Here is a 24,061-nt window from a genome sequence, read left to right on the forward strand (position 1 = left end):
CCATCTGGAATAAATCCGAGCACATGCAGTAACGTCCTCTGTTCACTAGATGGCATGATATCATTAGTAAGGAAAGATCTTGGATCGAGGGACGCTCAACGGTGAGTACACACGTAAGATCTTCTGTGGTCGTTCATAATGTTTGCCATGCCAATGCATGCAAACACGCATGGTGTGTTCTCCCATGTAGCATGTGACCAAATGATGGGCAAGGTGTGCTCAAATGGGCCTTTGTACGTTTTAAGGTGTGTTCTCAAATTTACAAGAACATTTGTTTATGGAGTAGTATTATTGCTCGTAGTTGTAGTAGTTATAAAGGTACTACTACTACTACTTATTATTATTATTATTATTATTATTATTATTATCATTATTATTATTATTTATTAATTTATTAATTTATTTTTTCTTATTCACCACTGAAAAACATTTTTATGAGGTTGGAAGCAGAAAAGGGAGGACAAGTGCTGTTTTGTTTTTCAAACTTTATTTCAAAAATATAGAAGGAGAACAAAGTCTGACCGATATTTCAAAAGATTTTCTTAACTTTAAAGCGTCATTACGCAGTTGTGGTGGTTACAAAACTGGTTATTTGGAGCCGGGTTGCTATTTCTGAGGTATGGCTTAGTTGGCTGTGACGTATGACTCGTACAGGGTGGTGAGCTGGGCGTGGAGGTCCTGGGTGTAGGGGTCCAGTCTCGCCCTCAGCACATCAACGTAGGGAGAAACTATCTCTCTCATCTCACTGGCTCTCTGGTTCAGCCTCCCGCCGACTGTGGCGAGAACAGGCTCCATGTTCGTCTGGAAGTCCTGCACGGCCGCGTCCACCTTCTGCCTCAGGTCGTCGGTGTAGGGGCCGAGCTGGACCTGCAGGTCCTTGACATTCTGCTCCAGGGTGGTCTTCAGCTCCTCACTCTTCTGCATCAGGGTGGCCCTCAGAGCCTCGGAGTCCACGGACTCGGTGTAGGAGGCCATCTCCTGCTTGAGCTGCTCCACTTTCTGCTGGATCTTGACCCTCATTTCCTCAGTGTACGGCTCCATCCTGATCCTGACGGTGCTCAGCTCCTGGGTCAGACGCTCTCTCAGCACGTCGGCCTCGGTGGAGACTTTGGCGATGACGTCGTGGGCTGCAGGAGGAAGCTGCTCCTGGATGGAGGCGGCATATCTGCCAGCCATGTCGGCGCTCTCTGTCAGACGGGCACTAGACAACAGCACAGAGAAAAAGAGACAGTTCAGGTTAATGTTCCAATTGGTAGGAATTTCAAACTAGCATTGTATATATATATATATATATACATATATATATATATATATATATATATATATATAAAAAAAGGACCAACGCAAAGACAGTTCTTATGATTCAAAGTGGCTCATACCTCACATCCTGTCCGAACTGCGTCTTCTTGATCATCTGGATGGTGTCGTCAGCTTTCTGGGTGGCTTTGGCAACGTAGTCCCAGAATGCCTCAGTCATCACTTCCATCTGGGGCTTGGGAGCGTCAGCGTGGAAGAGGTTGGCATTGCAGCCTGTTGGAAGGGTACAAGAACAGTGAATAATGTGCGTTTCTCTTTTTTTGGTGGGGGTGAGCGGGGGATCGCAGGGAAGCTGTTTCTCACATTCAATAATGTGGAACAAAAATGCTCTGCAAGCAAACTCACCGGTGAAAACAGCCAGGGCGAACACAACGAGGACCTTCATGGTTGTTATTGGATCTGTGAAGAGAAAAGACAAACGGTTAGGACGTCAACGCTGCCCGGCCAGTACTTTGAAAATGAAAACCTCCCAGGTTGGTCAAGTCGCTCCTCTGCCTACCTTGAGCTTTCCTCAGCGTCTCTCTAGAGCTCCACTCGTTTGTGTTGACTTTGCCTTGGATCCGCGCCTTATATAGGGGGCCAAACAGTGATGATCCCAAAGTCCAAGTGCGAGTGCCTTGCTGTCACTTCGCCCTACTCGACCTGACCTCATCATCGCCCCGCTGCGCACACACAACTGAGCTGACTGCTGTGGAACTGTGTGTCTCAAACCTGAATTTGAAATCATTTCAACTATGTTTATCAGCCAAAATTTAAAAAATACATATATTGAAAAAACGGGCCGCATGCGACTGATGAGTGTTTCATTGAGGTTATTAGCCAACCTACCATTCATGCCGACATGCAGGACAAAATCTTATCCTTATCTCCTTTAACGTCTTCAGTGTGGGGCTTTGATTGGGGGTTTTATTGGCCCTATTAGCTCAGAAACTTCCAGCATGTCGGTGCATCGTCACCGTTCCACTTTCTGTGCCACATCAGAGAGCAAGCTGTCAGTCTGGCCAAGGGTTGGCCGGCTGACTGTTAGCAGCACTGTTAGCCGGGGGTGTTCAGAGATCAGCCAAAACAGTACTATTCTGTTCAGTTAAACTTACTTAAACTTTATTTATTTGCATGGCACTTTTCACACACCAAGAAACTTAAAGTGCCTCACAGCAAAGAAAGAAAATATAAACAACAAAGAGAAAATATATATAAATGAAAGAGAATTAAAACAAACCCAACCCTCCAATACACAGACAAACAAACACCTACACACTCACACCAGCACAAGCACACGTTCAGGATTTGTTGGCAATATTACTACAAAACCTCACAAAACCTGTGTTTAGTGTGTAGCGGAAATGTCCTCTTTCTAAATCTTTGGTCCGGTGGCTGTGTCAGCGTCTGTTAACAGCGCCACGTTTCGGTGTGGCATTACATCGTTTTCACCCACCGTTCCGTTTCCATCTGCCAGCGTGTGGACGCGACTTTTTTCGACCCCGGGAAAGAAAAAAAAGACGGTAACGTTCCTTTGTGGACAGGGCCACAGTCACACCCATACACGTACACAGGCTTACGCACTCACACCGGCACTCGCTGTCATTGAGAAGACATCGCTTAGAAATGAGCTCTGAGGTGAGGAAGGACTACCATTGGGGGGCACACACACCAAGAGGAGTGATGGTTCATGTCTGCAGGGGGTGCCGCTACGGGGACCGCCCCAGCCCAGTCAGACAGGAGGCCCTGCACCAAGGTGCAGAGCCCCCCCGGCCACCTGCGCCAGAGCCATCCACGGGGCAGCACCCCCAGTGTGATGCACCCCCATGAGAAAACACTGGAGAAACGAGGACTAAAACAATAAAATAAGCTAAAATGGTATGTAGGCTAAAAACCAGACTAGAAATGGTAAGATAATATAAGTCCAGTAAAACCGACTAAAAACTGACTGAAACCGACTAAAACAGTAAAATAAAAGAGTAAAATAAGATTAACTTTCTTAGATGGACTAAGAAAGTAAAATAAATAAATAGATGAATGAATCATAAATATATTAACTATAATAGACAATAAAATATTAAGTAAAACTGAGTTGGAGCATAAAATGAATAAAAGTGAGGTTAAACAAGTCAGTTAAAAGCCTGACTAAAAAAATGCGTCTTGAGCCTCTTTTTAAAAGTTCATTACTGTTCTTTGAGGAATGTTGCATCGCACACACACACACACACACACACACACACACAGACAAAACAAAAACAACAATCAGCAAATAATTGAATTGAACCCACAACCTGGTGCACCACAGTCAGTCACCTCCAGCAGCCTGAGCTAGTGTCCTGGTGAGGATCAGCTTGATTTTCTCCACCTTCTCTCTGACATTGACTTGAAAAGACAGATAAATTCCAGGTGGTGGATGTCGGGATTCGAACCCTGGTCTCCTGCATGAGAGTCATCGGTCGGAGCCACTGAGCCAACCTGCCGGCAGTGTGGACAAAGAAAAATGTCCACTCACTCTTAAATTTCATTCAATCAGAATTTGAAAAGAAAGAAGGGGGAGCTTGCTAGCTCCACTTACCTGTTTGCTGCTTCTTGTTGATCAACTTGAAGGAAATTCCAAATGCGGGAAATTTGAAATGCTCGGAAATTCGACGTATGCAACGCACCGCAAGTTTGTAGTTTGTTTTGTTGGTTTTGGGTTTGGATTGGGTTTGGGTTTTTACGTTTTGGTTTGTTTAGACACACACACACAGCCCAACACACACACGCGAGTGTTGTACCTTTGGTCCACGCTGGTTTTGATCCTGCGACCTCCACGTTGGGAGTCGCTGTAGTTCACCACCAGACCGTCTTCAGCGCTGCTGCTGGAGGGAGGGAAAAAGGCCTTAGTGCTTCACACACACACACACACACACACACGCCACCCACTGATGTTTGTCCAAAAAACAATGCAGTGTGTTGTAAAATATTTCATTCAATAAACGTAGGAAACACTTGATTCTTCGGGGTGAATGCCCCGGTACTTCCCCCAACAGTTAACGGTAAAGGCCAGTGAAGCGACGCTTCTTCATAGACTTTATCTACGATGTTTGCATCTCACATCATTGCTGCTTTACACATATTTAAGAAAAGGAAAAAAGAGAAAGAGTGAAAAAAGATCTATCCTACACAGAGACAAAAATTTAAACTGGAAAGTCTGTTTCAAAATACTCAGTATGTCAAAGATCATTTCTTTTTTATTTCTTGCTTTGAAGGCCCAGTGTGAGAGATTAAGTCTTATCTGATGGTGAGAAAATTAATGTTCCACCTCCCTCTGATTTTGGATTTTCCTATTTGTTTGGTACAAAATATGGCAGCCACATCACAAGTAGACCCACCGTTTTATTGTATCAGTGCTTATTATTAGTGAATGTAAGCAGAATTGTTCATTTAACTCTATTTTGTCTAGATTAAAAAATATTTATTTTTTTTTATTTCATGCTTGTCAATCAATCTAAATTCTGGAGCGCTGGGCCCTCAGAGATCTTGGAGCATCTGGAAGTTGGGGGGCATAAAAAGACCACATTCATCTTCTCATTACTTCACTTGTGGGAATCAAATGTAAACATTATTGACGAAAAAAGGAGACGATTGAAATGTTCAGATTATGTTTGAGCTGTCACAAAAAAAAACAAGCAGTGCGACGTGAACTTTCATTCACGTCGCTTGACCCTGATACAAAGTCCACATGCACTCACACGTCGCCACTCTCGTCTTTATCTGCCTGTTATAGTTATCTGCCGCCTGCACTGGATTTTACGGGCAGATAATTACTTTAACCTTTATGCTTTTTAAATGTGCACTACAGGAGAAATAACGGCAGCAGTTTGTGGCCTAGCGGCGGTGGGGTGACTGTGAGGACAGGCCACCTAACCTGTGCCTGCTAGGAACTGTGCCTGGGTGTCTGCGCTACAGCCTCCGAGGTCATGTGAGGCTAGCAAGAGTCGAGAGAAGTGTTCGAAACAGGAAATGGGAGGCACACACGACAACATGGCAGGGATCCCTGGACTTTGGGCCCTCGGTTACAACTGTTATCTTGCCGCTTCAGTACATATAGCTCGAGCAGTCAGACAGAGCCACAGACACGCTTCAGAGCTCTGAGACGCAGAGGCTTCAAAGTTAGCTTGGTTCAGACTCATCTTTAAGCAAACACAGTCATGAGGGCATTGGTGGTTCTGGCCTTTGCGCTGCTGTCTGGTAAGTGATGGATTTTTTTTCTGTAAGATTTTCTTCCCCCTCCACTGCCCGATCAAATTGCTGCCATCGGGCATGATGTTGGAATTGGAATTGACAAGAAATGCAGCAAATTTGTGACATTGTTTTTCTTTTCTGTGTCCGTCCAACAGGCTGCAATGCCAACCTCCTCTACGCTGATGCACCCAAGCCCCAGATGGAAGTGTTGACTGATGCCTTCTGGGACTACGTTGCCAAAGCCACCCAGACCGCTGATGACACCCTCCAGATGATCAGGAAGACTCAGTTCGGACAGGATGTGAGGTAATGTGCAAATGTTGTGCGAGAGACGGGTGTTTGAAATATTGAATATGCTTTGTGGGTAACGTACGTTTTCTCCAAACTATAATCTGACAATTTTTGTGCTGTTGTCTAGTGCCCGTCTGACAGAGAGCGCCGACCTGGCTGGCAGATATGCAGTGTCCATCCAGGAGCAGCTTCGCCCTGCAGCCCACGACGTCATCGCCAAAGTCTCCGCCGAGGCTGATGTGCTGAGAGAGCGCGTGGCCCAGGAGCTGAGCACCGTCAGGACCAGGATGGAGCCGTACGCTGAGGACATGAAGGTCAAGATCCAGCAGAAAGTGGAGCAGCTCAAGCAGGAGCTGGCCTCCTACACCGAGTCCGTGGACTCCGAGGCTCTGAGGGCCACCCTGATGCAGAAGAGTGAGGAGCTGAAGACCACCCTGGAGCAGAGCGTCAAGGACCTGCAGGTCCAGCTCGGCCCATACACCGACGACCTGAGGCAGAAGGTGGACCGGCACATGCAGGACTTCCAGGACCGTGTCACACCCATGACCAACAAGTTCCAGGTGGAGCTGAGCCAGAGAGCTAGTGTGGTGAGGCAGATGGTGGCTCCCTATGCTGAGGACCTGAGGGAGAAGCTGGACCCCTACGCCCAGGATCTCCAGGCCCAGCTCACGTCTCTCTACCAGTCCTTTGTTAACGGCAACTAGGTTGACCTCCAACACCACCAACCAACCAAATGCCGACCTTGTCTTATCACAGCTTGAACAGTAATCACTGGAAGTGAATTAAGCTGTGCTCACCCGAAAACATCATATTTATTACTTGGCAAATTTACCTTTTAAACCTGCAAACATGTATATATTTAGTTTTTACCATGTGTCATGGAACTGGGATGTTTTTTGTGTGTTATCAGTGAATAAACTCATGAAAAGTTATAGTCTTCTTTTATTCTTTGAGACATTTGCAGTGTTTCACCAATTTGTTTCAGTAACAACACAGTCAGCAAGCAGTGTTTGATAGAGGAACCACAGTGGATCAATTGCACGTTGTTTTCTCTTTCATGGAGGCCACGAAAAAAGCTGCAGGCAAGATGTGTCTTGTTCCAAGACATTGTTGTGTGAGTCTGGCCACTCTCCTCTCAGTGGTCTGTCCCGCTGAGTTTGAAAAGGGCAGACAAGCATCTATTTTCCATGATCGAAGCTGGTCAGTGGGGATTAAGAATGCCTTTTTTCCCCCACGCAAAACTTAGTCAGAATTGCTGCCCAAGGTGGCAAAAGCAGACCAGAGAAGATATTTCTCTGTCAAATTGGCCTTTGCCAACATGTTCAACAATGACAGGAAAAAAACAAAAACAAAAACAAAACAACAAACTTTCATTTGATGAACCAGGAAACAAAAATGTTTGGCTGTGTGGCTGTTGTCTGGGAGCTCATGCTCACTAGACGTGTTTTTGTTGTTGTACTCTGACCCTCCACGCTGGAAGCTGGCACTCTCCGCTCCATGTGAGGGGTTGGTAGGAGCGGCCTATTAACAATAAAGTTGCACAATCATTTTAAGGTTGTGGGGAACGATTCAGTCTTGTAGAATAAGGATTTGTACAGCGCCATGCTAATCTTCAGAAGCATTATGGACATACCTTGAATTTTCGTAACTCTCTGTTCCAACTTTTCATCTTTTTGGGGGGAACAAACCTAAATAGTGACCTGAAGGCTGCACGAGTTTATAATAGAGTTGATATAACAATTTTCCAATGCCCATGGATGTCTTATCCAAATTTTCGTACATTTTGACATGTTGTCCTTTTTACTTTTTCATGCCAGACTATCATAGAACAGTCTTCCCTGGGTATTATGGGATTTTTGGCCTCGCCTCAAAAAAACTAAAATTAAATGGAGTTGTCAGGATGTTACTGTTAATTTAACAGGTTCCTACACTTATCCATTTCAACATTATGATACTGTAATCACTAAAATCACTCATCAATCATATCTATAAATATATATATATATATATATATATATATATATATATATATACATATATATATATTTATGTATATATATATATATATATATATATATATATATATATATATATATATATACATATATGCTGTCTGAAATACAAGTATTCATCAATGAGAACTCTTGAATATTAGCCTATTTGGCCACTTGAAATGGATGGTGCACAGACCAACTCCACAATCTCTCTGAGTTGCAAAACCAGTTGCCATACTTTGTTTAGATCTGGACTACTACTTTTTCTCCACTCAAGGCAGGCAGGATTTTGACCAAACACCAGTTTTGCACAGTATGCCCACCACCACCTTCGTTTTAGTCACATTTTAGTCATTTTGTATCTTTAATAGTTTTAGTCGACTAAAACTCAAATAGATTTTAGTCAATTTTTGTCAACGAAATCACTAAAGGTTATGGCCCACTTCAGTTAGTTTTTTAAAAAGATGTTTATCAATAAGGCCAAACTTACATTGAATCCAAAAGTTGACTGGTCATATGAAGTGCAATTGAATTCATAAAGCAGTTCATTTTCCTAACCCTTTTGTAAAACAACTCATTCCTTACCACCACTTACCAGATTGATATCTGTCTAGCCTAGACTTCCCAATTGAGTGGAATCTGTTTATTATTATACTCTGCAAGTTAAGAGACAAAATATTCTTTCTTTGATTTTATTTTTGAGAACCATGCAATCACAAAGTGATAAAAACCGATATAACACTAGGCAATCAGAGGGGCGGGCACACACACACACACACACACACACACACACACACACACACACACACACACACACACCAATAGTGAGACCCATCAAAAGTGCAATCATGAAGTGATCTGAACAGATATTGTCATTGAAATAGGCACATTGACCAACATCTGCTCAGCATTGTTTTAAAACAATTTATACTTAGTGGCATACTGGTGTACTGCTTAGTAAATAGCAGATACACAAGCTCACCATGTGTTACGAATGTGATGCATGGTGAGCTTGTGTAGCTATTTACCGCAGGCAACAAAATCAGGTTTAAGGATTTAAGGACAGTGCACCGTCTGTGGCCGCAACTCTGTAACGCGACTCACGTACCCTTGTGGCTTTAGCCTGAAGGCGATAAGGCTCGGCGTGCAATAATAAAGCATATAACACGGCACAATAACTAACTTTAGCCCGTCGAAGCAACGCAGCTAGCCACACGTCCCGTTTTCCCCCAGAATTGTTCTCTTTTTCTTCACCACCTTGTCCCGGGAAAAATAAAATCTCTCCCGGGACACAATTTGTCCCCCTTTTTTTTTGTTGTTGTTGTTGTTGTTGTTGTTGTTGTTGTTGTTGTTGTTGTTGTTGTTGTTGTTGTTGTTTTTTAGGGAAAATGACAAAACCTCATTTGATTTCCGTCTGTGGTCTCGATAGGGTTTCCAACCCTCCCGTAAAATACGCGAGTGTCCCGTATTTGGCAACTAAAAAAGCTGTCCCGTAATGAACTGACATGGGACGCACTTCACTTTGTCCCGTATATTTCGGGGACGCCTCCGCGTGCGTCGGCAGACTTGAGAAATCGGAACCCCGCCACCCCCCGAGATGTCCCGGATTTGAAACTCTCGGAGGTGGCAACCCTACGTGCAACACAAACGTTTTCGTCTAGTCTCGTCTCGTCAACGAAAACGCACATTCGTCCCGTCCCAATTTAGTCAAATGTTCGGCAACGTCACGTCTTCGTCTCGAAAAAAAAAAAAAAAAAAAAAAAAAAAGGGGGGGGGGCGTTGACGAAATACATCGTCAACGAAAACAACACTGCTTCTATCATATTTATGAACATAAAGAAGAGGAAATGGGACTGTTTAAATTTAACGTCCCAGTGTCCACGCGGGAGGGAGCAACAAGTTCTCGAGACTACAACTCAGGTGTAATCTGTAGAGCTTTTAAAGACATTTGATAGCACACATCTCTCTGAATGCTTTGAGCACGAGAAACCTGTTTGTCCACAATTCACGACACATGTTCATGCTTAAGAGTGACGTGACAACGCTTAAAAAGGACACTGTGCCAAGTGCAGTCTCACCGCTGGGTCCTACAGCAACGGAGGGACGGTCATCCTGACACATGCTTCACATAGGTAAATAAATTAATATATAGAAAATCACACAGAGACAAACTATGCATCTGCTGTACATTATGACCAAGTCCATTTTGTTTACTTTTTTAATTGTTAAAAAAAAAAAAACAAAAAAAAAACAACATTTTTACCTTGTTATTTAAGATTGATCCACTCTGCAAAGATGAGGGGCCTCGTTTACCTTGTGGTGAATTTAGCTATTTCATCAGCTTTTGCTGGAAATGGAGTAAGTAAAGCCTGTGCTCATTTTTGTGTCTTTCTCCTGAAAAAATAATCTCGTTTATTGATTTTCAAATTAATTCCAGGCAAAATTTAAAATTTGAGAATAGTCATTTATTTTATTTTGTTCTGTAATTCTGCTTCCTCAAATTTTTTTCCGTACCATGTTGTACAAATAAATACATTTTAGTGGGAAGCTTTATACTATTTACAGATTCAGAATAAACAGTGCAAAAGAAAAACAAAAATCAATACAGTATTCACCCTGAACATCAACCCAAAAAAATAGATTGTACCTTTATTTGTTTCAATGACTGATTGGTGATGGAATTTGTATTTCCGAAAGAGACTTTATGTTCACTAGAATAATTGTGTTTTAACAGGAAAATACAACGATAATAGGTAAGTTTTTATTTTCTTAAATATTAATGTAACTATTTGCTGAATTATAGTTTTAAATAGATTTTTAGAATTTTATGATTGTTTTTTTAATTTATTTTTTGTTTCCTTGTGATCATGAATGTGTTATTATTATTATTATCATTATTATTATTATTATTATTATTATTATTATTATTATTATTATTATTATTATTATTCACAGGAGTAGAGATGTTAAAGATTAAAGAAATATATTTCTTTTCCTGTTTTTTGTGTGTAGAGGTAAGAGACAGCAAGAGCATTGAAGACATCAATGCAGGTATGCACTGAATCATTTTTCTTTTTACAAACAAAAATCAGGTTGTTTCGGCCACCTGTGACACTTGACAGAGCAGCTTTGCATAGATTAGTAGCAAGTATATGCTACTAAATTGATTTTTAAAAAGAAAAAACATGCTTTCTGTGCTCAGTTTTAGGATCCGAAGAGGACGATATTCTTCCAGTGAGTAAAGCACAATAAACATTTCTCATATATGATCTGTTTCACCAAGTGCATTTGTTTTAACCTCTATCCTCAGCCTCCTCCAATGGACCCAGCAATGCAGAGGAGCGCCATCAATGACGCAAGTCACCTGTGGATGTCCCCCATTGCATATGTTTTGGACAAAAGCCTTGGTAAATCTAAAAAATGAATTAGTACAACACAGTTTACTGTGTAGATTGTTGAAAATGTGCCTACAGAATGTATCATCAAGGTTTTTTATACTGCTCCATGGATTTATGAAAAATATGTACATATACAGTATATATTACAGGTTCCCTAAATACTACCCAAAGTATCTGAGGAAAAATTACATAATAAATCAATTTTTTGACTTTCTGTTTTTCTTCCTTATGTCCCTTGTAGAAATCAATGCTAAAGGAGTCATTCTGAAAGCCATGACTGAGTTCAGGTTGAAGTCCTGCATTGACTTCAAGCCACGGAATGCTGAGAAATATTACTTGTCTTTTGTGAAGCTAGGCGGGTAAGTATTGCATTGTCTAAATGATCTGAAATACATCAGACGGTTAACTGGCGTGTCCACTAAACATGACATTAAGTAAATAGTCAGTTCCATGTATTAAATGCCAATGCTCCATATGATTGACACACTACACCTCAAGTAAAGTTGTAAAATGCTTTCATTTTGCTTTTGTTTTCTTTCCTTCCATCTAGGTGCTTTTCTTATGTTGGGAGATGGATGGAAAATGGGCAAAACATTTCCATTGGGTCATTCTGCGATAACCGTTTCATCGTCGAGCATGAGATTCTCCATGCCCTTGCCTTCTTTCACGAACAGTCCAGATATGATCGCGATGACTCTGTGACTATTCAATTTGAAAACATCCAAAAAGGTTTACACTGAATTGAATTTTTAAATGAGTGTCTGTTTTTTATTAATAATGGGCACCATTAATGGGTGTGTGTGTGTGTGTGTGTGTGTGTGTGTGTGTGTGTGTGTGTGTGTGTGTGTGTGTGTGTGTGTGTCCATGTAGGACGGGAGTTTAATTTCGAAACAGTTCCCAAAAATCAAAGCACCGATAATGGGGTTCCTTACGATTACTGGTCGGTGATGCACTACGGCAAAAATGCATTCAGCAACGGAAATGGCTCAACAATTGTCACCAAAGATCCAAAGTTCCAGGATATTATTGGTCAAACATATGGAATCAGTCCCAAGGACAATCTGGAGTTAAACCGCCTCTATAAATGCAGTGAGTGTTGTTGCGGTGGAAGTTTGAATAGTCATGGTGTGAAGTAAATAAAATGACTCCTTTAACGTTTATTCCTTTCCTCCCAAAACAAATATTCAGACTCTTCTGTAATTAAGAGCCTGTTCTGTGACTTTTCTAATAGTACCATGTGTCAAATGACTAAGTGTGGTACCAGAAGCATTGGGTGGGAGCTGGTACCAAGTGTTCTCAGTGGTCCTTACACTGACCACACCAGTTTACCTACTGGTAATAAGACTTCAGGCAACGGTAAGGCTTTCACAAACATGAAAATAGTGATTTTGCTGTTGAAAAATTAAACATGCGTTGGAACTTTGAACGATCTGACACACAAAATACATATTTTTGGCCCACGCAATTCTAGGCCATGTGGGTGCTCACTTCATGCACGTGAGCACAGTAGCTGCTGGGCTGGGGGACTCTGCCTGGCTGGAGACCCCCAGGATGATGCCCTCTGGGATGTGCCACGTGCAGTGTCTCCAGTTCTACTTCTTCCACAGTGGGAACCAGACGGACCAGCTCAACATCTGGCTCAGAGAGTTCGAAAGCGAGTCTGACCACACAGGGGCCAATCGCCTCGTCAAGCAGATCACTGGTAATTGGGAAACAACTGCATTTTGCATCATCTGCTCTGTAATGTCAAGTAATATGGTACAGTCACAATGGTGCTGCTTCTTCAGGCAACAGAACAACTCACTGGAAAATCGTGCACGTTCCTCTGAATGCCACAAAGTCTTACCAGGTGGTGTTTGAGGTGCGTAAAGGAAATGGAACCTCAGAGGGAGGCTTCTCTATCGACGACATCAATCTGTCCGGGACAGAGTGTCCACACTTCACCATGCAGTTGAATAACTTTGAGAGGCTTCTGAATGACAGTAACTCTGCAGACATCATAAAAAGCCCACAGCTGTACTCCAGAGGCGGCTATTCCTATAGAGTTGGGATTATATTTTTCGGGAGTATTTTTGGACTGTATGTGCAGCTCTTGTCTGGAAAAAATGATGCCAATCTGGAGTGGCCGGTCCCACAAAGACAGGTGACATTCCAAATGATGGATCAGCAGCCAAATCTCCTGGAGAGGATGTCCAAAGCGAGAAGCATTACCAGTGACATGTCAACGTTTGGAAACGGTGTGTTTTGATGAACACATGGATGAGATGTTTGCTATAGCCTGCTGATAAATTTCCTTTGTTTCTTCACTTTTAATGCTCAACTCTGTTCTTACCCTGCGTGCACAGGGTCCTTCCTTTGGGACAATCCTCAGATAATTGGAACTCCGTACCAGGATGAAGACGGACAGACAAGTTACGAGGGGCCCAAGATAGGCTATGTCTACTATTCAAATTTAGAGGAAATGAAATACTTGAGTTTCCTGAAGGGAGCGAGTGCCGTTTTCACCTTCAGATTTGAAGGTATAGACTCCCCACTGCAGAATCACACAATTCAACTGGAGACCGCGTAATCGCCACTAACAACTGTCGTGCTTATAGATCTCACACCTCTCGTCAATGGAAGTGCTCTTCCATGTCCCAAGGTGGAACAGGAGCCGGTGGCAAATCCGCCAAGACGCGACACTGGGGTCCCGTGTTCCCGGTAGGACACTTGTATTATTGTCTCATCATGTTTACATCATAAGATACTATCAAAACATTTACCTGTGCAACAATTGTAATTTTGTAGGATCCCACCCATCACCACACCAACAACACCAGACGACAGGTGTGTAGCTTCCTTTACTTTGCAATCCCAGCACAGATTTCCTCCAGACTCTCTCCTCTGACAGCAGAATTTAGTCACTAATGCCTGCTGTATGACACATTTCTTTGGGTTTTTTATTTGTGCCACAGCATTATTTCCACTGCTCCTGGAATGATGGCTGTGCCAGTCCTCGTCTTCCTGCTGGCCCTGATTTCTTTCATGCCTTGAAGTGCAAATCAGCACAGACCTGTTTGAATCCTCCACTTGAAACCCCTCTACAAGACCAAATCATTACATAGGACCTTAAAATGATTGTGCAACTTTATTATTCTGTGCGCAAAACAAGTAGGTGATCACCAACAACACAGCATGTGAACATGAGATCGCAGACAAAAGCCACACAGCGTATTGTTATTTCCTGGTTATATCAATTGAAAGTGAGTTTTTCTTCTTTCTTTTTTTTAATTTTAATTATCATAATTGTTGTTGAACATGTTAGGGAAAGGGAGCTTGTGGGTTGTTGGTAATGGGACTAAAGGAAATTACTTTTGGTACTTAAGAATGATTCTTCTATATGGCCATACATGACAAATGAATGAGTTGCTCAAAAACTTTTTCCACTCTACATTTTCTGGCACTACCTACAGATATAACCCAGTTTTGTTTGATTTTATTGTGATATTGCGTTTCTTGTAAAACGTTTGTGTTATTTCTATCACAAAAATCCTCAACACATTCCGTTGCATACTTATTTACACAGTGACACAATGTTACAACAATGTTTTACAAGAACTGCACGGTGCAAGTATAAATGAGACTGATGAATAAAACACTTTCCATTAAATTCTACATTTTCTATTGCAGGGATGTTAAAGTGGTTGAATTTTGATTCTGTAACTGCATTTTAAATAAACTATTTTCAAAGCATTACTCATTTTGATGGGAACTGTATTTAATTGCAGCAATATTACTAGTCATCTATAGGCATTGTGAAAACATAATTGTGCACACTTAAATCTCATTTTATCACTGATTTCCAACAATATGCCTCTCTTGTCTCTGAATGTGCCACTCAAAGCCGCACTGGCGTGTGCCCTTGGAACAAAAAACAACCAAGACTGAAGCTTCTTCACTGGGTGGCGCTTTTATGAGTTTGTGTATATCTGAGGACACAACCAAGGATGTGTTCAGTTATTTAATTTCGTTTTTATTTTCATTTATTTCCATCCATCGACCATATACTATTCCTCACGACGTACTTTAGATTTGGACATCACATATTCTCATGCATCACTGATGCCCTTTGAAACACATCTCTCTCTATCCTCTGGGTATGTTTCAACACGCCATAAACGAAAAACATTTGTGCTACAGACATAGTGTAGCATGGCTTGGCCAGTCCTGGTCCTTGGTAGTTGTCACCGTCTCTCGCTCTGACCCAGAAATCACAGTCGTTAAGAGAGTGCGTCCAAAATCTAAAACATAGCTCAGATACCAGTGTGTCTCTGTGCCAGCTACTGATTGCAGGCCACACCTCTAGACAATGGTTCACTGGAACTTGTTCTTGTGGTGGTTAAGGAATGCGCCTAAGGCCAGCATGAGTGGCAGCGGATCCAGTTTCTTTTCCAGGGTTGCGCCAACCACCCAGTTGCTGTCAATCATGCCTGTAGAGGAGGAAGAGGAGTCTGCATTCATTTAGTGCCACTTTGACAGTGGTGTGGATTTAACCGTACAGTCACTAAAAACGATAAAGGTTAATCAATTATCGATTAACTGCTGTTGAGAATTTACCCAATTAAACAATTAGATTAAAGTTTGCCAGTTCTTCTGTGTTTTGTCGATGGAGGGATAATCATGATGCTCTTTCCAGCAAACACAAGGACGCCTATGACCTCCACGTCCTCAACGTGAACTTGAACCTGGCACGCAACATTCCGGCTGGATTGTGAAGGCCCTCACCGGGTGCGTTCCCCCAAAAAAGATGTAAAGTTGGAAGACAGAAAAATAGTCACCATTTTCAGAAATGTCCATGATGCTTTTGCAGATTAGCGCAGAGCTAATTGAATCCTCCGCTTGAAGACCAAATCATTCCACAAGACCTTGAAATGATTGTGCAACTTTATTATGCTGTATGCACAACAAGAAGGTGATCTATATCAAGCCTCAAGCGGAGAGTGCCAGCTTCCAGAAAGTGTCATAGTACAACAACAACACGGCATGTGAACATGAGATCGCAGACAACAGCCACCCAGCACATTTTATTCCCTCGTTAGGTCAAATGAAAGTGAGATGTTTTTTTTTGTTTGTTTTTTTTTAAATCATCATAAGTGTTGTTGAACATGTTAGCAAAGGCCAACCCAACAGAGAAATCTTACCTCTGGTCTGCCTCTGCAGGTAATCCTAATGACTAGTGTCTTATCATGGTGACTAGATGCTAGCCAGCCTTTTTTCAAACTTTCAATTCCTTGGAACAAGACATATCTTGCCACTTAAGTGACAATAGCCAGATTCATTGTTTTACTGATGCAGGTGAGGTCAATTGAACACTCTAAATTGTCCGTAGGTGTGCATGTGAGTGTGAATGGTTGTTTGTTTCTATGTGGCCCTGTGATGAACTGGCCACTTGTCCAGGGTGTCACCCTGCCTTCGCCCTAAGACAGCTGGGATAGGCTCCAGCAGATCCTCGTGACCCTGAATAGAAATAAGCGGGTATAGAAGATGAATGAATGAATGAATGAATAAATGAATGATCATTTTTATGTCTTTTTGTTCTCAACGCATTCCATTGTGTGATTAATAAAGATTTTCAACTGAAAAATTTTATTAATTGACATCTAGGATGTATTATTTTAGTGCTCCCTTTATTTTTTTTTTAGCAGTAGAGTTCACAACGGTCGTGCTGCAGTGCAGTATGGGTAATAAACAATTGATACAACAAGCAGTTGTGTAAAACCTGAATACGGAGGTTTGTGTGCAATGCAAGGCACTACCACTGACTGATAACTATGCCTTAGTCTGCATGTGTCCCCATGTCTCTGCCTCACTCAAGAAGTGACTGTTGCCTCAACTCTGGGGAAAAGAGGAAAGGCTACACTACCACCAAGTGGTGAAAGTCAATGCTCAAAACCAGTGTGCGTACCTGTTGCATTTAGTGACCACCACATTATAGCTTTAACAACAAAAACAGGAGTTACAAAATCCGGGCCTAAGATCATATTTAGAAGACTATATAAAACATTCTCTGTCAAGGATTTTGTGGAGGACTTTAATTATTAAACTTGAAAACCTGGATTGTTCACATTTACTTTTATGCAGTTATATTCTGCTGTCTGTGGCTATGTTTACATGCACAGCTTAATCGAGCTATGCTCAAAATGAGGTTTTCTCGTCTAATCGGACTTCTCTCTTTATCCCAGCATACATGCAGGTCAGAAAATCGAATTATTGGTGTGAACCTGTCCTCCTCCCCAACACTAGGGGGCGATACGAGTCCTCTCAGGGTGTTAAAACGGCCACTTTAGACTTCACCTCTTACTAGTGAAGGGAATTCCAGCTCTTTTCAGAGAACCGCTTCTTTTATGGAATTATATTTGGCATTTTATGGAATTATATGAATTATATTCCTTCCTCCACCTCCCCCCATATCAAATACCAACAACTAAATGGTTAATGCATTTTGAAGTGTGGCTATATTATATATGTTGTGTGGTGTGAACTGTGAGTACACTGAAAATTTTGAACTGTGCATGCTTGCATGCTGTAAACTGTAGGTACATTAAAAACGAGGGGGGGGGGGTTAAATTGTAAATGGTTATAAAATACATTTACTGTTTGTTATGAACTGGAAGTTTGTTGTAATTTTTTAATTGTGAGTTTAATGTCGGCTGTAAATTCTTCATTGCATTGCATAGGTATGCGTGTGTCACCTATGACTAGTTATGACCATCTGTTGTAACTATTGAAGTGTCAAGTGTGTTGGAGGTAAAAGAACGAGCTGCAATTGAAAAATATATATGGGTGGTCTTCCCTTGTTAATGTGTAATTTTGTTTACAAATTTATTTAAAAAAAAATCTCTGATTGTACATAAGTGGATAAGGTAAGGTGGAACAATTTTTTTGGTTTCTTATTTGCACTGACGGCGAGGCATATCATATTTATGTGTTTCTATGTCATTTATTTTAACATTTAATGATGCCTGCTGCAAACAAAAGTCCATTTGGGATAGAAGCACTAAAGTTTCAGTCAAAGTACAGGAACTCAAGTCTGCCAGACAGCAAGGTATTCATGGTTCCAGAACGGACACGTTATCGCCATACAAGTATGTGAAATGACAATAATAAAATGAAATGTTGAAACTGGTTGAACAGCAATTTTGTGAAAGACAGTGCAGGATCGTTGTGTTTTCTGTGTTATGTGAATCTCTTCATCTTGCTCCGCAGCATTCCACAACACGACAACGGCATATCTTCAAAACCATATGTCATGTCTGAGTGACTGAACAGTGCTCTGAACAGCGCAAGTTCTTTCTGTTTCTGTGCAAGCTATGCAGGCATCCACAGAACTGGTTTAACCCAATATGTGAAAGGCCAGTCAAAGCATCAGCTTAAGCAGTCTCTGTCACCTGCATCATACTTCTCTATACTTCTATTGTATTCATGAAAAGAAAGAAGCGACAGTGGGACAGTTTAGTGCGGCAGATGTCCCTTATTAAAAAATACACCTGTGTGAAATGCAGGGGGCAAGTTCACCGATCAAACAAGAGGCTCAGGACCCGCATCTGAATTATAAACATGTGTCTTTCTGAAAGGTCCTAGCATCAGAAACCTGTTTGTCTACGATCCACAGCTCGTTAACTTATAGGTTAAAGTGTTGTGCGAAGTGCAGCCTCACTGCTGGGATCTGCAGTGACAGGACGTCCCGGTCGTCCTGACAGATGCTTCGCATAGGTAAATAAATTAATATTAAAATCACACGCAGAGACAACAACTATTAATGTCGGTCTGCATTAGGATCAAGTCCATTTTGTTCACTTATTCATTGTTTTAAAAATAATGTATACCTTGTTATTAAAGATTGATCCACTCTGTAAAGATGAGGGGCCTCGTTTACCTCATGGTGAATTTAGCTATTTCTTCAGCTCTTGCTGGAAACGGAGTAAGTAAAGCCTGAGCTCATTTTTATGTCTTTCTCCTGATAAAACAATCAAGTTTATTGATTTTTGAGTTAAATCCAGGCAAACATTTTGTTTTTCTGTTGCTGAAAAATTTTGCTCCCTCGATTTACACTCCTGTATGTTGTACAAATAATTAATCACGCTTTAAACTATGTGCAGATTCAGAATGAGCAGTGAAAGAAAACAAAATCAATCTATGGACAGCATTATTTGCTTAATGTGACATTCAACATTCCATTCCATTATGTTTATTGTTGTATTTAGATATTGATAACAGTGAAAGCACACACAGTATCCAACTTGACCGTCAGCCCAAGAAATAGATTGTATCTTCACTTTTGTTTTGATGTTTGATAATTCTTACTTATGAGAGAGACTTTATGTTCACTGGAATAATTGTGTTTTAACAGGAAAATCCAACAATAATAGGTAAGTTTTTATTTTCTTATATTTGTTTATTTTAAAGATTGTTTTCGAATTATATTTTTGTTTTCTTTTGATAAGGAATACATTATTATTATTATTATTATTATTATTATTATTATTATTATTATTATTATTATTATTATTATTATTATTTGCCTTAGTGTTGGTGTAACAAATTTTTGTTCCCCTGTTTTTTTGGGTAGATGTCAGAAAAAGCAAGACCATTCAAGAGATCAATGGGAATGCAGGTATGCACTTAATCTGGTTGTTTTGGTCACCTGTGACACTTGCCAGAGCAATGCTGCTTAGATTAGTAGCAATTAGATGCTTCTAGATCTTACCCACTAGGCCTTGAGTTGAAGAAAAAAAAAACTAAAAAAAAAAACAACGCTTACTTTCTGTGCTCATTTTTAGGATTCAAAGGGGACGATATTCTTCCAGTGAGTAAAGCACAATAAACATTTCTCATATACAAACTGTTTCACCAAGTGAATTTGTTTTATGCTCTATCCTCAGCCTCCTCCAATGGACCCAGCAAAGCAGAGGAGTTCCATCAATGACGCAAGTCGCCTCTGGACGTCCCCAGTTGCATATGTTTTGGACAAAGGCCTTGGTAAATCACAAAAAGGAATGAGTAAAACAATAATTGTGTACATTATTGAAAAAAAAATGCACCTTCAGAATGTATCATCCAGGTTTTTTTGAACTGGTGCATGGATTTATTAACATATTTACATATACAGTATATACTACCACCTACCTGTATTTTTCTTCCTTATGTCCCTTGTCCCTTGTAGAAATGAATGCTCGAGGAGTCATTCTGAAAGCCATGACTCAGTTCAAGTTGAAGTCTTGCATTGACTTCAAGCCACGGAATGCTGAGAAATATTACTTGTCTTTTGTGAAGCTAGGCGGGTAAGTATCACATTGCCTAAACTATCTGAAAAACATCAAACAGCTGGGGAGTCTACTAAACATGACATTATCTAAAAGTTTTAAAAGACAGTTCCATGAACGCCAATGCTCCCCATGATTTATGCACTACGTCTCCAGGAATTTTGTAAAATGCTTTCATTTCTCTTTCTCTGATTTAGGTGTTTTTCTTACATTGGGAGATGGATGAAAAATGGGCAAAAAGTTTCCATTGGGTCATTCTGCGATGAACTTTCCACTGTTGAGCATGAGATTCTCCATGCCCTTGGCTTCTTTCACGAACAGTCCAGATACGACCGTGATAACTATGTGACTATTCAATTTGAAAACATCCAAGAAGGTTTACACTGAATTGAATTTTTATATTTATGGATGTATATAAAGTATTAGTTACAAATGAAGTGCACCAAACTCAGATTGAAAATTGGAAATACCCAGAAAATATCAGTTTCTACAATTTTTACAACACAACCCTGCAACTTAAATGTGTTTTTGTGTGTCCATGTAGGACGGGAGTTTAATTTTGAAACAGCTCCCAAAGATCAAAGCACCGATAATGGGGTTCCTTACGATTACTGGTCGGTGATGCACTACGGCAAAAATGCATTCAGCAACGGAAATGGCTCAACAATTGTCACCAAAGATCCAAAGTTCCAGGATATTATTGGTCAAACATATGGAATCAGTCCCAAGGACAATCTGGAGTTAAACCGCCTCTATAAATGCAGTGAGTGTTGTTGCGGTGGAAGTTTGAATAGTCATGGTGTGAAGTAAATAAAATGACTCCTTTAACGTTTATTCCTTTCCTCCCAAAACAAATATTCAGACTCTTCTGTAATTAAGAGCCTGTTCTGTGACTTTTCTAATAGTACCATGTGTCAAATGACTAACTGTGGTACCAGAAGCATTGGGTGGGAGCTGGTACCAAGTGTTCTCAGTGGTCCTTACACTGACCACACCAGTTTACCTACTGGTAAGAAGATTTCAGGCAACGGTAAGGCTTTCACAAACATGAAAATAGTGATTTTGCTGTTGAAAAATTAAACATGCGTTGGAACTTTGAACGATCTGACACACAAAATACATATTTTTGGCCCATACAATTCTAGGCCATGTGGGTGCTCACTTCATGCACGTGAGCACAGTAGCTGCTGGGCTGGGGGACTCTGCCTGGCTGGAGACCCCCAGGATGATGCCCTCTGGGATGTGCCACGTGCAGTGTCTCCAGTTCTACTTCTTCCACAGTGGGAACCAGACGGACCAGCTCAACATCTGGCTCAGAGAGTTCGAAAGCGAGTCTGACCACACAGGGGCCAATCGCCTCGTCAAGCAGATCACTGGTAATTGGGAAACAACTGCATTTTGCATCATCTGCTCTGTAATGTCAAGTAATATGGTACAGTCACAATGGTGCTGCTTCTTCAGGCAACAGAACAACTCACTGGAAAATCGTGCACGTTCCTCTGAATGCCACAAAGTCTTACCAGGTGGTGTTTGAGGTGCGTAAAGGAAATGGAACCTCAGAGGGAGGCTTCTCTATCGACGACATCAATCTGTCCGGGACAGAGTGTCCACACTTCACCATGCAGTTGAATAACTTTGAGAGGCTTCTGAATGACAGTAACTCTGCAGACATCATAAACAGCCCACAGCTGTACTCCAGAGGCGGCTATTCCTATAGAGTTGGGATTATATTTTTCGGGAGTTTTTTTGGACTGTATGTGCAGCTCTTGTCTGGAAAAAATGATGCCAATCTGGAGTGGCCGGTCCCACAAAGACAGGTGACATTCCAAATGATGGATCAGCAGCCAAATCTCCTGGAGAGGATGTCCAAAGCGAGAAGCTTTACCAGTGACATGTCAACGTTTGGAAATGGTGTGTTTTGATGAACACATGGATGAGATGTTTGCTATAGCCTGCTGATAAATTTCCTTTGTTTCTTCACTTTTAATGCTTAACTCTGTTCTTACCCTGCGTGCACAGGGTCCTTCCTTTGGGACAATCCTCAGATAATTGGAACTCCGTACCAGGATGAAGACGGACAGACAAGTTACGAGGGGCCCAAGATAGGCTATGTCTACTATTCAAATTTAGAGGAAATGAAATACTTGAGTTTCCTGAAGGGAGCGAGTGCCGTTTTCACCTTCAGATTTGAAGGTATAGACTCCCCACTGCAGAATCACACAATTCAACTGGAGACCGCGTAATCGCCACTAACAACTGTCGTGCTTATAGATCTCACACCTCTCGTCAATGGAAGTGCTCTTCCATGTCCCAAGGTGGAACAGGAGCCGGTGGCAAATCCGCCAAGACGCGACACTGGGGTCCCGTGTTCCCGGTAGGACACTTGTATTATTGTCTCATCATGTTTACATCATAAGATACTATCAAAACATTTACCTGTGCAACAATTGTAATTTTGTAGGATCTCACCCATCACCACACCAACAACACCAGACGACAGGTGTGTACCTTCCTTATTTCCTCCAGACTCTCTCCACAGACAGCAGAAATCAGTCACTGATGACACATTTCTTTGTTTTGTTTTTTATTTGTGCCACAGCATTTTTTCCATTGTTCCTGGAATGATGGCTGCGCCCGTCCTCACCTTCCTGCTGGCCCTGATTTGTTTCATGCCCTGAAGTGTTTCTCCTGAAGGCACCACACCAGTGTACATGGAATGGAGCAACAGTCGATTTTTGGTGTTTACTGCATAACTTTTAGAGGATAATTTTTATGATGGTCTAAATGAACACCCTTCTTCTACTTGCCCTGGACGTGTTGCAAGGCATCCAGTTCTGACCTTGACTGAAAAGTACACGTACAGAAGTGAGCGTGTGGATTGTGGGTTGTTGGTGATGGGACAAACGGAAATTGGCTTTTGGGACTTAAGAATTGATTCTTATATGTGGCAATACATCACAATTGTATGAATTGCGCAAAAGCTTTTTCCACTACTACGTTTTCTAATTGTGATATTTGGGGACTACCTACAGATATAACCCAGATGTTCTTGTGCAAGAATCAATAAGACATAGGATTTAAACACTTTCCTTTCCATTAAACTCTACATTTTATATTTCAGGGATGTTAAAGTGGTTGAATTTTGAATCTGTACCTGCATTTTTAATAAACTCTTTACAAAGCATTACTCATTTTGATGTGAACTGTAGCCTCTCTTGTCTCTGAATGTGCCACTCAGAAATGAGAGCGGTTGATCCTTCACTTTTTTTTTTTGCTTGCTGAGTAAATGTGCTACTACTCGTGGGAATCAAGGAAACCGTGTGGGTTGCCAGCTGCAGTCAGCTGTTCTCTACACCTTCTGAAAGTGCCTTGTTTCCACATCCTTTCAAATTTATTTTGCTCTAGACTTTAAACAGGAGGCTGTAAACAGAGGGCTGAATATGTTGTTTCCTGGAGATCTACAGAATTTGTCATTTACAAACGTGCAAGGCCACACCACCGGAGGATTTATTGTTGAATTTTCTATCTATTTGTTCACTACACAACTTGCGTT

General features: G+C 41.3%; 4 protein-coding genes across 4 annotated transcripts; 3 read left to right on the top strand and 1 right to left on the bottom strand.

The window, feature by feature from the left end:
* Positions 1 to 522: 522 nt before the first annotated feature.
* On the bottom strand, positions 523 to 1,915 carry LOC142904677 (uncharacterized). The gene is made up of 4 exons (XM_076050910.1): positions 1,817 to 1,915; positions 1,663 to 1,716; positions 1,380 to 1,530; positions 523 to 1,201 (listed from the first exon to the last, which is right to left on the bottom strand). Exons 2-4 carry the CDS (start codon positions 1,700 to 1,702, stop codon positions 625 to 627), a joined length of 768 nt encoding a protein of 255 aa, XP_075907025.1. The 5' UTR covers positions 1,703 to 1,716; positions 1,817 to 1,915; the 3' UTR covers positions 523 to 624.
* A 3,455-nt stretch (positions 1,916 to 5,370) lies between these two features.
* Positions 5,371 to 6,746, top strand: LOC142904675 (uncharacterized). The gene is made up of 3 exons (XM_076050908.1): positions 5,371 to 5,529; positions 5,679 to 5,829; positions 5,942 to 6,746. Exons 1-3 carry the CDS (start codon positions 5,490 to 5,492, stop codon positions 6,516 to 6,518), a joined length of 768 nt encoding a protein of 255 aa, XP_075907023.1. The 5' UTR covers positions 5,371 to 5,489; the 3' UTR covers positions 6,519 to 6,746.
* A 3,138-nt stretch (positions 6,747 to 9,884) lies between these two features.
* LOC142904724 (meprin A subunit beta-like) lies at positions 9,885 to 14,941 on the top strand. The gene is made up of 16 exons (XM_076051003.1): positions 9,885 to 9,940; positions 10,085 to 10,166; positions 10,543 to 10,561; positions 10,821 to 10,859; positions 11,011 to 11,042; positions 11,119 to 11,215; positions 11,448 to 11,565; positions 11,757 to 11,935; positions 12,077 to 12,295; positions 12,395 to 12,562; positions 12,678 to 12,908; positions 12,994 to 13,443; positions 13,552 to 13,725; positions 13,804 to 13,906; positions 13,994 to 14,032; positions 14,161 to 14,941. Exons 2-16 carry the CDS (start codon positions 10,104 to 10,106, stop codon positions 14,237 to 14,239), a joined length of 2,010 nt encoding a protein of 669 aa, XP_075907118.1. The 5' UTR covers positions 9,885 to 9,940; positions 10,085 to 10,103; the 3' UTR covers positions 14,240 to 14,941.
* A 3,871-nt stretch (positions 14,942 to 18,812) lies between these two features.
* On the top strand, positions 18,813 to 23,752 carry LOC142904712 (meprin A subunit beta-like). The gene is made up of 15 exons (XM_076050982.1): positions 18,813 to 18,958; positions 19,104 to 19,166; positions 19,596 to 19,614; positions 19,815 to 19,859; positions 20,026 to 20,051; positions 20,128 to 20,224; positions 20,409 to 20,526; positions 20,706 to 20,884; positions 21,053 to 21,271; positions 21,371 to 21,538; positions 21,654 to 21,884; positions 21,970 to 22,164; positions 22,528 to 22,701; positions 22,824 to 22,882; positions 23,747 to 23,752. Exons 2-15 carry the CDS (start codon positions 19,104 to 19,106, stop codon positions 23,750 to 23,752), a joined length of 1,599 nt encoding a protein of 532 aa, XP_075907097.1. The 5' UTR covers positions 18,813 to 18,958.
* Positions 23,753 to 24,061: the final 309 nt, after the last annotated feature.

The sequence above is a fragment of the Nelusetta ayraudi genome, unplaced genomic scaffold (assembly GCF_046127955.1).
Source record: "Nelusetta ayraudi isolate G7.1 ecotype Tasmania unplaced genomic scaffold, CSIRO-AGI_Nayr_v1 ptg000131l, whole genome shotgun sequence".
Taxonomy (NCBI): domain Eukaryota; kingdom Metazoa; phylum Chordata; class Actinopteri; order Tetraodontiformes; family Monacanthidae; genus Nelusetta; species Nelusetta ayraudi.